The sequence below is a fragment of the Colletotrichum lupini genome, chromosome 4, assembly GCF_023278565.1.
Source record: "Colletotrichum lupini chromosome 4, complete sequence".
NCBI classification, from domain to species: domain Eukaryota; kingdom Fungi; phylum Ascomycota; class Sordariomycetes; order Glomerellales; family Glomerellaceae; genus Colletotrichum; species Colletotrichum lupini.
Genome location: NC_064677.1, coordinates 2,265,228 through 2,280,324, shown reverse-complemented (window position 1 = coordinate 2,280,324; position 15,097 = coordinate 2,265,228). Strand labels below are relative to the sequence as shown.

The 15,097-nt window shown below is 55.5% G+C and overlaps 5 protein-coding genes across 5 annotated transcripts; 1 reads left to right on the top strand and 4 right to left on the bottom strand.

The window, feature by feature from the left end:
• Window positions 1-26: 26 nt before the first annotated feature.
• Window positions 27-2,897, bottom strand: CLUP02_07839 (DEAD/DEAH box helicase; the record flags this gene model as incomplete). Its single annotated transcript, XM_049286831.1, has 6 exons — window positions 27-197; window positions 291-353; window positions 495-539; window positions 611-701; window positions 751-2,649; window positions 2,740-2,897. 6 exons carry the CDS (start codon window positions 2,895-2,897, stop codon window positions 27-29), a joined length of 2,427 nt encoding a protein of 808 aa, XP_049143974.1.
• Window positions 2,898-3,873: 976 nt separating this feature from the next.
• CLUP02_07838 (uncharacterized protein) lies at window positions 3,874-6,206 on the bottom strand (the record flags this gene model as incomplete). Its single annotated transcript, XM_049286830.1, has 12 exons — window positions 3,874-4,002; window positions 4,076-4,139; window positions 4,196-4,235; window positions 4,296-4,378; window positions 4,439-4,594; window positions 4,666-4,775; window positions 4,878-4,925; window positions 4,982-5,251; window positions 5,326-5,402; window positions 5,535-5,580; window positions 5,632-5,935; window positions 5,989-6,206. The coding sequence occupies 12 exons, from the start codon at window positions 6,204-6,206 to the stop codon at window positions 3,874-3,876; spliced, it is 1,545 nt and encodes a 514-aa protein (XP_049143973.1).
• Window positions 6,207-6,336: 130 nt separating this feature from the next.
• CLUP02_07837 (proteasome A-type and B-type) lies at window positions 6,337-7,366 on the bottom strand (the record flags this gene model as incomplete). Its single annotated transcript, XM_049286829.1, has 3 exons — window positions 6,337-6,538; window positions 6,639-6,888; window positions 7,021-7,366. Coding segments are annotated over 3 exons (798 nt in total), but the record flags the coding sequence as incomplete, so codon positions are not given.
• Window positions 7,367-7,682: 316 nt separating this feature from the next.
• On the top strand, window positions 7,683-9,488 carry CLUP02_07836 (WD repeat domain-containing protein; the record flags this gene model as incomplete). The annotated part of the gene is made up of 1 exon (XM_049286828.1): window positions 7,683-9,488. The coding sequence occupies one exon, from the start codon at window positions 7,683-7,685 to the stop codon at window positions 9,486-9,488; it is 1,806 nt and encodes a 601-aa protein (XP_049143971.1).
• Window positions 9,489-9,688: 200 nt separating this feature from the next.
• Window positions 9,689-15,096, bottom strand: CLUP02_07835 (sentrin-specific protease; the record flags this gene model as incomplete). The annotated part of the gene is made up of 9 exons (XM_049286827.1): window positions 9,689-9,820; window positions 9,882-12,549; window positions 12,602-13,746; window positions 13,797-13,833; window positions 13,894-13,953; window positions 14,018-14,293; window positions 14,403-14,732; window positions 14,794-14,937; window positions 15,017-15,096. The coding sequence occupies 9 exons, from the start codon at window positions 15,094-15,096 to the stop codon at window positions 9,689-9,691; spliced, it is 4,872 nt and encodes a 1,623-aa protein (XP_049143970.1).
• Between the last annotated feature and the right edge of the window lies 1 nt (window position 15,097).

Here is a 15,097-nt window from a genome sequence, read left to right as displayed (position 1 = left end):
CCTGGGAGGGCCACTGGTTCCCGCTCTCAAAACGTCTTGTGATTATCCGTTCTGTCGACCGTCCATCCGAACCTTCCATTACCAGTCCAGTCTATTTCCGCCGCCTTGTCCTCAATATCGCTGCCCTGCCCTGTTTGCCCCGGAGGCAGACCTGCAGCGTCGATGATGACCAGACGACCGAGAAAATCCACTTTTGTCTATTGTATGCACGGCGAGATGCATGACCCTTCTATCATCGAAAAGCGTCGAATATGCCCTTCGGGGGAAAACGCTGGTAGAAAAGCAGAAACATGATCGTCGTAATGCGTAGGCAGATCCAGGATCCGTGTCGTGTATCCGTAGATCCGGCCACGCTGCAGCACATCGCATGTGTTGTCATGCAGCTCTGCCGATTCTCAAAGCTTTTCCCAATGTCGATCTAAGGGTATCATGGAGTTTCGGTCCAGCAAAATCAAAGAAATGCTCTCTATCGATGCCGATGCCTGTCCGAACACCCGATGATGCTTCTCGTTGGGGTTTGAGAGGCACAACCGTTGGCTCTCGGGGTCATGTCGCCGTGTCGAAAAAAAGAAGTCGAAATGCAGAAAAAAGCGTGACGATGAATGCGTACCATGTCGACCCATGCGCGCAAACCCAAAGGAAAAAAGAAACTTGAAAACTCGCAGCTAGTTGCAAAAGCTGCCTGGCGGCGTACCGCGAGACTACCGTCTGTTTCACAGTCGCCAGATGTCGTGATGGGAAAATGCTTACCACCAAGACGAGTTTCCGCCAGGGCCACCGGGGTTGCCGTAGCCACCACCGCCGTAGCCACCACCACCACCACCGTAGCCGGCGCCACCGCCAGCACCGCCGCCGAAGCCGCCACCAGGGGGGCCGCCGAAGCCGCCGCCACCACCTCCGTAGGCACCACCACCACCGCCGCCGCTGAAGCCACCGCCAGGAGCACCACCGAAGCCGCCGCCGCCGGCACCGCCACCGCCGTACTTGCGGAAATCGCGGTTGGCACCCTGTCCACGGCCACCGCCGCGAGGACGACCGCCACGGCCACCACCGTAGGAAGACTCACGGGCAATGGTCTCGAGGAAGCTGGGAACCTCCTGGTTAGCCTCCTTAAGAAGCTCGAGAAGCTCGCGGACGACACCACGGTTGCCACGGTTGAAGAAGGCAGTGGAGTGACCAGTGTTTCCGGCACGACCAGTACGACCGATACGGTGAACATAGTCGTCAATGTCGGTGGGCAAGTCGTAGTTGACAACGTGGGTGACGTTGGGGATATCGAGACCACGAGCAGCGACAGCAGTAGCGACCAGAATGGGGCAACGACCGTTGCGGAAGAACTCGAGAGCGCGCTCACGCTCACGCTGGGTGCGGTCACCGTGAATGGAGGTGGCGGGGAAGCTCTGGTTGATCAGGAAGTCTGAAAGAGAGTCGGCCATACGCTTGGTCTCGACGAAGATGAGAGTGAGACCAGCACCGTGGGTGTGGAGAATGTCCAAGAGCACAGAGCGCTTGTCGACATCCTCGACGTACTCGACCTTCTGAGTAATGTTCTCAGAGGTGGAACCGACACGACCGACGGACAAGAAGACGTAGTCCTTCAAGAAGTCGCGAGCGAGCATCTGGATGTCGCGGGGGAAAGTGGCCGAGAACATGAGAGTCTGGCGGTTCTGGACGTTGGGCATGTCCTCACCCTCGACAATGCGGCGAATCTGGGGCTCGAAACCCATGTCAAGCATGCGGTCAGCCTCATCGAGCACGAGGTACTTAATGTTCTGCAGGGAGATGCGACCACGCTCTATGAGGTCGACAAGACGTCCCGGAGTAGCAACGAGCAAGTCGCAGCCGCGCTCGATCTGGCGAAGCTGGGAACCAATGTCGGCACCACCGTAGACAACGCAAGGGCGGACCCAGGAACGGTACGCAAACTTGCGAGACTCTTCGTAGATCTGGGAGACCAGCTCACGGGTGGGAGCCAGAATCAGGGAGGTGGGGTAAGCCTTGCGCTGGCGACCGAAGCCACCCGCAGCGTTGGGAGGAACTGCAGAAGGACCGTTGATGAAGGCCTGGGACAGAATGGGGAACAGGAAACCACCAGTCTTTCCGGAACCAGTCTGGGCACAAGCCATGAGATCACGACCACCCATGACGATGGGGATCGAGTACTTCTGGACGGGGGTGGGGACCTTGTAGCGGGCCATCTCGATGTTGCCGATGAGGTGGTTGTCGAGGGGAGGGTTCGAGAAGGTCAGGACGGGCTCGGGAACATCATGTCCAGAGGCCTCGACGGGGATGTCGTCGTACTTCTCGAAGTTGATACCGGTGTGCTGCTTGGACGGATCGTCGGGGGTACCGAAAAGCTCACGCTCAACACGGGGGTTGACGGGGCCGGGAATGTGCTTGCCGTCGCGCCACTGACCGTCGCCAGAGCCGCGAGCCTGGCCACCGCCGCCGCCGGCGTGACCACCGTAGCCGCCACCGCTGTAACCGCCGCGGCCACCGCCCTCGCCTTGCCAGCCACCACGACCACCGCGGGGGTGGAAGTTTTGCTGAGGAGCAGGGGCAGCAGCGGGGGGACCGCCGGGACCGCCAGGGCCGCCCATGGCAGGCCAGTCGCCGCCGGGCTGAGCAGCGTTGAAGTTCTGCTGGTTGCTATTGTAAAATGTTAGCCACTGTCGCCAATACTCAAGGCAAGCGGGCCAAATACGCCCTTATCACGAGGAGAGGGAAGGAAGGACTCACCCAGCAGCCCAAGCGCTGTTGTTGATACCACCACCGCCACCGTTCATCGCCGGAGGAGCCGCACCACCCATCTTACGCATGTGAGGCGGGATGTACGAGCGGGGTTGGTTCTGCTGGTCCTGAATGTTCAGGCCAGACATGTTGAGTTGGTCAGCCATGATGGGTGATTTGATCGTGACTGTAGTTGGAAGACTTTGTTTGCTCGAGTGTCGACGGAAGGGTATGTGGAATCGATCGACGTGGTCGGATTACTCTCGAAACGACTGAGAAAACAGCGAAAGAGTAAAAAGTCGAAGTGAAAGGAAGCCGGTCCGCGGTTGAGAGAAAAGCAAACCGAAGGATGGAAAAAAAGAGGGAGAAGAAACAGAAAGTCGGGGCGTTGACTTTCCAAAGTTTGTCCTTCTCGGTGTTCGTCTATTAGGCAGGCGCGTAGTGCTCAGGCGCACGACGATTAGTTCCGAAGACTTGCTTTTCCCAAGATGCGTCAAAGAAAAGACAAGAGAACAGGTGATGAAATGTGATGTGTCGGTGAGGGGGATGGGGGGTTGAAGGAATATAATCCCTTTTGTTTTTGTAAGGTGGGAAGAGTTTTGTGTGGGAGGAGGGGGGGAGGTTGTGGGAGGGAAAAGGGATTTTGAAGATCGGAGGAGGAGGCAAGAAGTAGGGGAGAAAAAAAAATTCGGTTTGAGATTGTGTCGGAATCCACCAGAAAGGCCACACACCCCTGCCAACCTGGCTCCGTCAGCACTGGGCGCTGCTGGCCATGGCACCCACGCACCCCAACCATACCTTCCCTCCCGCAAAAATTTGGGGAGGCGTTCCTTCCCTTGTTTGCACTCCGCGGTGATGAGAGTCTACGGGCTGCCCTTGCCTCGACTGGACTGGGCCTGGCCTGGACAGGAGCACAGCCAGTGCCTGCCTTCCATCTTGAGGCACCCGACCTTACGTGCTTACTTCCAAGTTCCTAAGGTAAGGTAAGTTCCTGGGGCACACGCCTGCCACCCGCTCAGGCTTCAAGCAGGCAAGAAATCCGTCAGGACTCAGGAGTAAGGAACCATGAGAACCTACCTTACCTTACCTTACGGGAAATAGATAGTGAGAGCGCACGACAGGCTTCAGGCTCCCTCTCAGCCGCTACAGCCCGCCCAGGGGGTGGATAAGCAAAGCACCGGATTGGCCACCCTCGAGGACGTGTAGCATGTGCTTGCTTTCTACAGGGTGAAGGGGCCAGAAGTATGATGACATGTGAGGTGACAGGCCACGCTAAACTCTCTCCAACCAACAACCATCCAGGTTTTCCATCCCCTTCGTACTAAATTTTTTTTTCCTGAGTCACTATTTCATCGCCTTCTTCTTGGGCTGAAGAGGAGGGAGGGAGCGGGAACCAATCCAGCGACAGTCTTTTGGCTGGACACCGCAGAAGGAGATACCGACGAAGAATAACGTCGGTACGTACCGGTGGGAGGGTGCAACGTGCTCGAGTGCCCTTACCTCAGCTGAGGTGAACAAACGTCACGTCCATCCATCGCTACGGCCCGCGCATGAACGGACCCGACCCTTGGAGTCCAACACGGCTGGGTGTTCCGATCCTGTTACTGCGTGCAAGTTTGAATTTGGCGCTCCCTCGTGCCGGCCAACTCTGGATTATTCCATGGCCAACACGTCGAAGTGAGGATTATTGCAGAAGGCTGGTACCTACCTAAATGAGGTGATTTCTTGGCTGGGTACGCAGTCCTGGGGCTGGTTTATTGGTGGCCGGGCCAGACTAGCGTTTGTATCCGCAGACGGGAAGAAACAAGACATGAAGCTCGGGGTTACAGGGTGCCCCGCAAGTCGATGGTATGGATATGGAAGGCTGGAGATTGGACTTCAAGTGGCGATAAGATATAGAAAGGTAATAATAATGATATGATAGTGAAAGGGGACTTATCAAGATGAATAGCAGGAAATCGATTTTGTCGCTCACTTGCAGGCCTCTTCTCCCATTCCTTTTTGCCTCTTGACTTCGTGATCGTAAGAAAGCCTTGGCTGTAACCCTGGTCATGGACGACTTGGATTATATCAAAATTTTCTTAGGTACATACGTGGAGAAATACATTTCATTCAATTATCAATGCTGTTGATAATAGCGGTGGAACTGCTTGTCGGATGTGTCGCGCGCAAATCGATTTTGTCACCCACTTGGCCTGTTCTGTTTGGTGACATTTCACTGCACCATGACCACAAACAGAACGACTGGGACCTTGCTTTCCGACGGGCTCCCTAAACCATCCATCTGTGTGCGGAGACTGGTGCCCATTGGAGCAGCAAAATTGAGGATATAGGTTTGGCACTCGGTCTCCATCAGCGGATTATTTCCATTGGAGAGCAGACGCATGGTTCTCATGGCGAAGGCATGTTTGGGTAGAAGAAGCCTTAGATCACGCCCGCCAGTACTGAAAGACGTCATTTCGTGGGGGCCACCCGCAAAGGCTTCGCTTCTAAAGTCTTCCGGTGGCGGTGCACCAGTTTCCTGAAAACCCCGATACCACAGCACAAGAGATGTCAATGTAAAATTCGAACCTGCATAGAACACCGATAGAAGACCGCGAAAAGGGGAAGGAAAAATGCTTCAAGCGTCGTCGTCGAACAAACATCGGAGCCGCCGAATCCGCCAGATGCAACTCATAAACCAATAAAGAATCGATGCGCGACTAGTCAGCCACCAAAAAAGACAGGGAAACATCCAAGGTCTGAAGGGTCAAAAGGCGAATGGTGCGAGTCAAACGCCGGAGGGGTTCAAAGATACAAGTTACAACGGTACATCCGGCAGGGGGGGTCTTGCCGTCTCAGTGTCTGAACCTGTGGATCGGTCAACCGGCCGGAACATCATCCGCCCAGTCAATCACATACATCCCTCATCTTCAGTCCAAAAGGAATCGACGACATCCTTACTGCGTATAAAACACGCGAGACATTGGATGAGATAGATACCTGGGGCTGGCTCTCGGCTGAAGCGCCAAACTTCCCAGGTTCCTCAAGGTAAAGGAACCGAACGATTCGAGCGGTTCCGACCACTGCTTTTCTTCTGGAAAGTGAGCGGCCCGGCACCCGTTTCAGGACCTTGGACGCCTTTCTGGAACCGTACCTATGGGAAAACCGTGACCTCACCGCTTGGACTAACCACCCTCCCTCGCTTTCCGTTTGCTTCCCAACACTTGACTGAGTCGCTCCCACTACGACGGTAGACTGATACAGCAACCATCACACTGCTGTCGAGCACGGGCAAGCCCGAATTCGGGACTGCCCTGTGTCGGCCGGAAGAGAATGGCATAATCCCGCTTCTTCATAAACAATGCCGTCTTGTGTTTCCCCGTGCCGATGATCCCATCTTGAATCGCATCAGCATATCTCATACTAGATGAAGCACGGGACAACGTCTCTCCAGGAATGGCATTTTGTCGTGATAGAACTGATGCCTGTATCATTTACCAGCCCGGTCTAGTAGTACAGTTTTGCTGGTTATGGCCTCTTTCTCTCTTGTTCTCTGATGCTCCCTCGCACCACAGTCCCAAAAGGCCCCTCATTTCCCGTCATCGCATCCGCATCTCAGCCACCTCAAGCAGCCTTCACCACCTTGTCGTCATCGAACTCTATGTCCACGATTCCGTCCTTAGTCACAGCCTTGACCGTCATGCCCTTGAAGTCGATGGGTAACCGTCTCTTGAGCTCATCCGTGCACAGGTTAAGGATCTTGATGCCCTGGCCTAGCGTGATATCGGGGTGGTGGTGTTTATCGAGGATTGACAGGCAGTAGTATCTGTTTGCATCACCAAATTAGCCCCAACGACTCCTTGATTCTAGCTCGGGAGCTTGGCTGAAGGAGCTTCACCGAGAAGCTCCAGTGCTGGTCAACGTACTGTGCGTAGCCGTGGGCGGCGTATGGGAGGGGCGCCAATGACGCAAGGTAGTCCAGCCAGTACAGCGCGGGCTTCTGTGTGATGGGGTCGACGCCGCCGAGGAGCAGGTTGACGTTGTACGGCTTCCGCGACCGCAAGCTCGAGGCAAGCTCGCCACGAACGAAGTTGGCGAGGCCAGAGGGGGACAGGTCTGTCTCATTGCGCATCGAGTAGAGCTGGGAGTTTGCTTGGATGTAGTCGGCGAATTGCACTATACATTGTAGAGTTCGGGTCAGCACATCGAAGCTCGTATATCGTGACCGAACTGGGTAGAGGGGTTGAATTCGATGCTCGCCCCTCCATCTCCGGCGGGGTTTGGAGCTCTATGATGCAGGAGACTAACCGGTATCACCAGACTCTCCAGAGTATGCGATCAGTGTGTGCTTGTTCAGGGATCTCGTCTTGTCGTCGGCAGTCTTCAGGACCGTTGCACCGCGCATGGCAGCTTTGGAAGCTGCAATGATGGTGAAGTCCTTGCCCGTGATACCCAGTAGTACCTCCCTGTCAATCGCACTCCATATTAGCTCACTGCATCTCCGACGAGCAGATAATCGAGGAGCTGGTATCTCACATTTTGACTGTGGTTCTGGTTTTGGTCTGCTTGGTTTGCTGTGGGAGAAAACGTTGGTGATGTTGCGTTCGTTGGTGTTGAATGTCGGTTGTTCGTCAGCCTTCGACCTGCCTTCGAGCTACCCCCCGGAACGCGCAGTCAAGCTACAGCCTGAACGGATGGGCCGTCCTGGGCGGATTCTGCCTAGCTAGACCGCTGCCCGCCCGGAAAAACCACCCCTGCTTAACTCACTCATGATTGGGTACATCCACACCCCACACTGCTATCTGATTCTCCGAGATACGTACCCACCGAACTTTTTTTTTCTGGCAAGCCCACCTCGAGCAGCCAGGCGAAAAAAAAAATATCGTCAATGTAGGCGGGCCAGGACGGAAAGTTGTTTGCCCAGATTCCCAGGCAAAGCATAGCGAACGGCGCTCTCTCTACCGCCCACAATGTCGTCTTTCTTCACGATACCCGGCGCCAACAAGAAACGCAAGCGAACAGACGGCCCCGCGGCCCCCAAGAAGCGAATTGCCGCTTCAAAGACGTCTAACAGAGCCCCTCCGAAATCTGCTGCACCGGCCAAAGGCGGCAGCAAAGGCAAGAAGCCGACAGCGTCAGCACCAGCCTCCAAGAAGCGAAATGAGCGCGACGACGACGACGAATCGATCTCAGGCAGCGACTCTGACCTCGAAAGCATAGTCTCCGCCCCGGAGGAGAGCGACAATGGCTCCTCTTCCGACGACGAAGACAACGCGGGCGAGACGGCCGCCGAGCGCCGGCTGAGGCTCGCCGAACGGTACCTCGAGAACGTCAAGCAGCAGGTGGACGAGGTGGGGTTCGACGCCGCCGACATTGATCGCGACTTGATCAACGAGAGGTTACAAGAGGACGTGGCCGAGTCCAAGGGAAAAGTCTACCGCACCCTCGTCGACGAGCTCGCCTTTGACCGGGCGACCTCGTCCTTCTTCCGCAACAACACCGAGACCTTCACCTCAGTCGCCGTCAACGCGCCCTACGCCTACACCACCACCAAGGACATGTACCTGCACAAGTGGAGGATACAGGACCTGCCCCAGCACCAGTTCCCGCAGACGACCAAGAAGAAGCCCAAGAAGCCGCCAGCGCCGCCGCGCAAGAGACCCGAGCTCGAGAACTGGCTGAGGGGCAACCTGGCCCAGGCCCAGAAGAAGTCGTACCAGCGCCACGTCGAAAAGATACTCTGCGTCGCGGCGTCGCCCGACGGCAAATACGTCGTCACGGGCGGCCAGGACCGCAGGCTCATCATCTACGACGCCGAGACCCTCAAGCCCCTCCGCGTCTTCACCCACCACCGCGACGCCGTCACCGGCCTTGCATTCCGCCGCGGCACAAACCAGCTGTACTCGTGTTCAAAAGACCGCACGGTCAAGGTCTGGAGTCTGGACGAGCTCGCCTACATTGAGACGCTATTCGGCCACCAGGACGAGATTGTCGACATTGACGCCCTCGCCCAGGAGCGCTGCGTGAGCGTAGGCGCCCGCGATAGGACAGCACGCCTGTGGAAGGTTGCAGAAGAGACGCAGCTCGTCTTCCGCGGCGGCGCGGTGGACAAAAAGTCCCGGCCAGACGTTGACCCGCGCTCCCTCCCGCACGAGGGCAGCATGGACCGCGTGGCCATGATCGACGACGAGCTCTTCGTCACCGGCAGCGACAACGGCTCCCTGGCTCTCTGGAGCGTCACGAAAAAGAAGCCCCTCCACATCTTCCCCATGGCCCACGGCCTGGAACAGCCCCTCCGGCCGGACGAGGTCTCGGCCGACCACAACCCAGATCCCAGCATGGTGCCGCCGCCGCAACCGCGGTGGATCACAGCGCTCAAGTCGATCCCGTACTCGGACGTTATCCTCAGCGGCAGTTGGGACGGCTGCATACGGGTATGGCGTCTAAGCGAGGACAAGAGGAAGCTCGAGGAGGCGGGGATCCTCACATCAGAAGCCGAGCAGCAGGCCTCAAAGGCTGCCAAGGGCAAGTCAGAAGGTGCCGCTGGCGGCTTGAAGGGCGTGATCAACGACATTGCCATCTTTGAACGCGGAGAGCGCGGGCAGGATGGCATCTGTGTCGTAGCAGCAGTAGGCAAAGAGCACAGGTTGGGCAGGTGGCAGATGCGCAAGGGCACCGCCAAGAACGGAGGATACGTGTTTGAGGTGCCAAAGGTGGTGAAAAAACCGGAAGTCAACGGTAACCATAATGATGCATCGGATTCGGGAAGCGAGTAAAGAAAAGCATATAGAGATGTTCCCTTTAGGAGAGGGGCGTTTGGGGAAAAAAGCACTTACTTATAGAGGATCTTGTACCACAATGTACGAACTACGAGATGAGCCTCTACTCTCTGTCAAAGCGACGTAAAAAATTGCAGCCACTCTTCGAGAAAAAAAATGTCTATCTCTTTGATGTGCTTGGGACGCCATGCAACGTTCTATGGGTATGAGGACATAGCTATGCCATTACACACTATTTGGACGAACGCCTTCGCGCCAACCAGTCCAGGAAAACGAACGCTGTATCTCTCATCTGCCAACCTCCACGACAGATCCAACCGCTTCTTTGTCTCCGCCTCTCCTCAATCGTTACTTAACGGGGTATCATGGTTCGGTTCCTGCTCAGTTCACGGTTAGATCCACCGTCTCAGAGCCGTTCGCAGGCCTCTGGATTTTGTTGAATGAGCTCTCGGCGTCCCGCTCGATGCTCGGTATCGCCCTATTCCTTGCTCGCTGGTCTTGCGGAGAAGGCTGCTTCCTCTTTTTAGTAGACCGAGGCGGCGACTTGACCTCAGAGTAAGAACTCTTCTGCGTGATAGTGTTTGTCAACGTCCGAGGCGACGTCTTTGGAGCTTCCGCGTCTTCGATAATGATGCTCTCTTGCATTCTGGCATCCGTCCCGGATGTGAGGCTCTGCCCTGGCATCGACTCGCCGGAAGATTGCAATTCACCGAGCAGTTGTTGGCTCGGCGAGTCACCCTTCTGAGGTTGTGATTCAGGCTTTTCATCCTTGCGAGCGGCCTTGGGCGGTGGAGAAGACAGTTCGCATAGTATTTCCTCACTGATACTGAGTTTCCTCTTAAAACCCCGGACAGCTGCCTTTCTTTGCTCGGCAGACTGGGCTGGTGAAGACGCAAGCGGCTGTAACATCTTGTGACTGTTGCCCGGTTTCTTTTTTGAACTTCGAGAACCTGGTACCACTTGATCGGAAGGCTGAGCCGGCGTCGATTTCAGTGCGGAGAGCATTTGGTTCTCGTCCACCTCGACCAGCTTGGTTCTTGAAAAACGAGGACTTGTTCTGCGAGGACTGGTTCTGAACCGACCTCCAGTTGAGTTGCCGCTGCGCGATGCCTCCCGAATTGGCGTCGCTGGCGGCTCGAAACTGTCCACGAGAGTCCGCATCACGTCGCATTGCTCGTTGGTCGGGAGAATGGTGTTGCCAGGTAATACAGAGCGCTCGGCTGCCGGGCCAGGTTCACAAGCTTCGATATGCTGTGCATTGGGCTCGACCTGCGGCGTCTTCTCCATCCTCGGGCCTTCCTTGACTCCTACGGGTTGAGCAATGCCCGAGACTTCCTCGATCCCAGTAGTGGTAAATTTACCCTGCTTCGAAGAATCGGGATCTTCAGAGAGAGAGGTTGCGTCGCCTCCCTCGATTTTCGCCGGCGGGCTGATGCCATTGTTGGGAGGCAGGCCTATGGCTGGAGACCCTTTGACAGTGGATGACGGATTCTTTGGCACGTCAGCCACTGGCTGAGGAGTTCTCGGGGGCGCAAGCTCGCTCTCTTGACGTTCATCTGGCAGGATGCCGGGAGTAGGCTGTCCAGTAGACATGCGCTTAGCTTTCCTCTCTGCCGCCAAGGTGGCATTCTGTAGTTTCCTCTGTTCGATAATGATGGTACGGAGTTCGCTTCGCATCGCGGGGGACGTGATGTCCCAATCTAGCCGCTCCTTACGAACTATTTTGGTGACCACGCTGTCAGGGTCCTTCAGGAACTCACGCATGTAGCCCAGGAGAAATGCGCCGCAACTTGCGTGATCTTCCTGCTCGGGGATTTTCTTTGCCGTCAATCCAAAGGTACCAGGTGGTTCGATTGCCATGTTGCGCTTATCTTTGGCTTCTTGGACGAGGTAGGCCTTCAGATTGCCGCAAGTAGGGGAGTGCCCGACGCCGAGAGAGTCAAGAGTGATGACTCTGGCTTCTGTGGGATCCTGCTTCCGAAAAGCGATTCCCGTGCTTTTGCGTACTTGACGTTGCTTCGTAGACGGTCCCTTGTCTTTCTTCCCAGGCCTCGGCTCTTCCTTCTTCTCTTCTTCCCCAGGTTGGCTCTCTTCCAGACTCATCAGTTCGACTTGCTCGCCAACAGTAGAAACCATGCCTTCGTCCGACCCTACTGGTTTCTCCTCTGGGGTTCCCTTTAATTCTTCTTTAAAATCATCTAGAGATTTGCCATCTTTGACTTCGGGTTCACCGTCATCTGTCTTGAGCAGCTTGGATGGATGACAGATGATTGCCAGATACCAGTGAGCACTCTCATTGACGGGCACCACGATGTAGTCGTAGGCGAAAAGGTCGACCTTTGCAGTCCAGGATTTGACGCCTTCGTAGTTGATCCCCCGGCCCGCCTTGGTGTCAGTCAGTTTTGGATAGAAGTAAGTGTTCATAATGTAGATACGGTCGGAAAGTTTTTTATTCTGCTTTTCCAGGTGAACTTGAAGGTACCGTAGGTAGAAACCAATGAGATTGTCGTTCAGGTATTCTCCTTCTTCCAGGCGCGAAATATCATCACGATAGACTGACGCTCTGTTCTTTCCCGTAGCTGGGAAAATAAGCGGCTTCTCGTTCCATATCTTGTCCCAATCAGGGTTTTGCTGTATCCACGAGACGGGGCTTGGGGATTTGCGTTTGGGCATGCCAAGAGAAGATTCCTGGACTCGTCTGGCGGTGCTCCTTGCTTCCCTGGGCGATTCCTTGGCCTGTCGAGACTCAGTCCCGGTGTCATGGCTGATGGGAGCGAAGTAGGAAGACGTTGTAGTGTCGGGTTTTGAAGAACGTGACGGCGTAATCTCGGGCTTCGACGAACGCGATGAGTCTTCGGCCTTCATACTGCCGCGAAGTGGTGGATTGCTCGGGGGACTGGTTTTCGACTGAGTCCACGGTACTGATACCGTATCGGCCTTGGCCTTGATCGCCTCTTTGTGTTCCAGGAGCTTGATATCATCCGGCTGAGAGTCTCTTTTGTCCTCCCACTTCTCCGCAATCGCTTTTTGCTTTTCATAGATCTTCTGGAGATACTCGCTAGCTTTTTGTTAGCACCCTGAGATTGAGAGCGACCCGCCGGAATACATACCTGTCCTTGGGGGAACAGTCGGTCTTCTGTGTAGTGAAGGCTTTTACCCTGGCTTCAGCCCAGTCCCCAAGGCGGTGGGCATCTCCTGGTTCAGCAAAGCCGAGCACCAGTAAGCCTCCTACGTTTGAGGAAGAAGATCTCCAAATTACCGCGAACGGGGTGCCCGTGATGCTGTAAAATATTTTAGTACAGAACATCAACTTGACATCCAGCCACCCTCTCTCCGAAAAAGGCCTGCCTGCCTGATCGAAAGCGATGAGGCTCCTGAAGTGCTGGTCGAGCTTCAGGAGAACACACTCCTCTGGCTTCTTGGCCTCGAAGGTGTCCTTCCCTGATACGGCACGAACAACTTTGAGGGTAAAAGTCTTGGGGATGCCCTGCTGCGATATGACCGGCTGCGATATGACCGGCTGCGATTTGACCGGCTGCGACTTTTCGAATTTCACCGTGGTCATGTCTCCTCGCTTCCGTTTTGTGTTGCCGGCGTCTGGTGACTTTCCATCATCATCCGAGATGTCATCTCCCGCTCGACGGCTACGCCCGGTCTGGAAAGCGAGTTCGTCGTCCTCCGAAACCTCTTGTATATCATCTTGACCGCGTCTCGGGGGTTGACGCAAAGCCTTTTTTCTGGGCGCTTCTGCCGAATCTCCACGAGCTCGCCTATTCTGTGTTGGCTGGTCTTGGACGATCTCATCCTCGCCATCCCAGTCATAGCCCTCGGGCTTCTTTGAGTCTCTGACTCGCAATCCTCGAGGACGAGGTCGATTGCCAGATCTCCTACCGCCCCTACTGGAACCGCTGTGCGCTTTTTCCACGTTTCTGAATTCGCTTCCGCTCGCAGTCGAGTTTACCGAGTGTGTGCTGCGGTTGCTAGCCGCATCCCCGTCCACCGACCGTTGCGAATGCGTCAAGTCGACCAATGCGGGCGTTTGCGGTGAGAGCGACGAGGATGCCACGGGCGGAGCGAACGTCTGTGTTGTAAGGGTGGCGTGTGGTGGGACATCTCTTAGTGTAGTCTCGGGTTGTACCTTTTGACGTTTGGCTACTCTCGGGGCTTCGGCGATTGATCGTTTGCTGGAGTCTTTGCTAAGGTTATTGAAAGCAGGAGGCTTGCCGCCAGTCAACGCCAGTTTGGTTCTTGAATTCTGTGCCATTGTCAGTCCCGACTGCTAGTCTGCTTGTAGGGCAGACTCACCATTGGATCCGGAACGGGAACCCCGTCTTTCGAGGTCCTGCAAGAGTGAGTGTCAGCAGTGTCTCTTTACCGCTGTATGTTTCGGATCGAGGCATACCCGTAAGTGGGAAACGAGTGGCAGGTGCTGTCGTAGAATCGTTGTCGAAGCTCCTCGGACCTGGTATCCAAACCCCATGTTAGTTCAAATCTTGGTGGAAAGTGGGATTTGCGCTGCCGCTTACGTTTGCCGTTTCTTCTTCATGAAAATATTCCGGCTGGAACAGACATGTGTGATCTGCGAACCGGCCTGCTTGCCTCTCTCCTCAGTCTCAATCGCCCCTTCTGCCGCACGCGCAGTCTTCTCCAGAGCTCCGTCCTCGTTGCGTTCTGCAGTAGACCTTAGTCGTGGGGTATGGGATCGAGGCCTATCGGTCGGAGTCGAAGATGGCGCAGGAAAGTCGGACGAAGACAGAGATGCGCTCGTTTGTGACGTTTCATCGCAGGGAGATCTCGCGACTCTAAAATGTGAATGTGAAGGAGGGATCACACGCTCCTGCTTCGGTCGTGAAAGTGCGGTTAGCAGTGGGGTCCAAAGGCAGAGGCTGGCCCTGCACCCACGGGGTTCACCTCAAAATTTGGGTGGCACCGAGGGGACGCTGGAGACCAGAAAAAAAGGTGCAGTGGTACCCGCTGACACGCGCTGGAACTAAGCGGATTTGCAACCCGGAAGTCTCGTCGTGGCCTGGGGCCTGTGCTGTGCGCGACGTGGGCAGCTCTGACGGGATCCACTCTATTAAACCCAGCACGCCGGAGCGCGACATCCGCCAGGAGGCACTTGCCTTCTCGAATGGAAGCGTTCCCCCACCATCCCCGCCGCTTAAGCCGAGAAGAAACGAAAGGAGTGTGGCCACGGGTCTACACCAATATGGTAGGTACCCTGAGAAGACAATGACATACCTGATTCTCACCTCCAAGTCGGATTGAGTCTGGTTTTCTCTTGTGTGCCATGTTGCATCACTGTAAGCCGAGGTATTGAGAAAAGTGTGAGAAGAGAAGAAGGCGGGGGATTACGTGGTGGGAGGGGAGGGCGCAGAAGAAGAAGAGTTTGGAATTGAGCCAGTTGCAATGGACCAAATGCGGAAGCTTCTGCTCTTGGCCCAGCCTGACTTAGTTGGAAGAGAGCATTGCAAGTGGTGATATTGAAAGAGAAGAGGAACTACCACGAGGAAAAGGTAAGGCACTTCAGATATGCAAAGCGGGACATGGATACGTACATGGAAGGAGATAACCAGAGCAAAGTGTCGTGTCTCTTTCCTCCCATC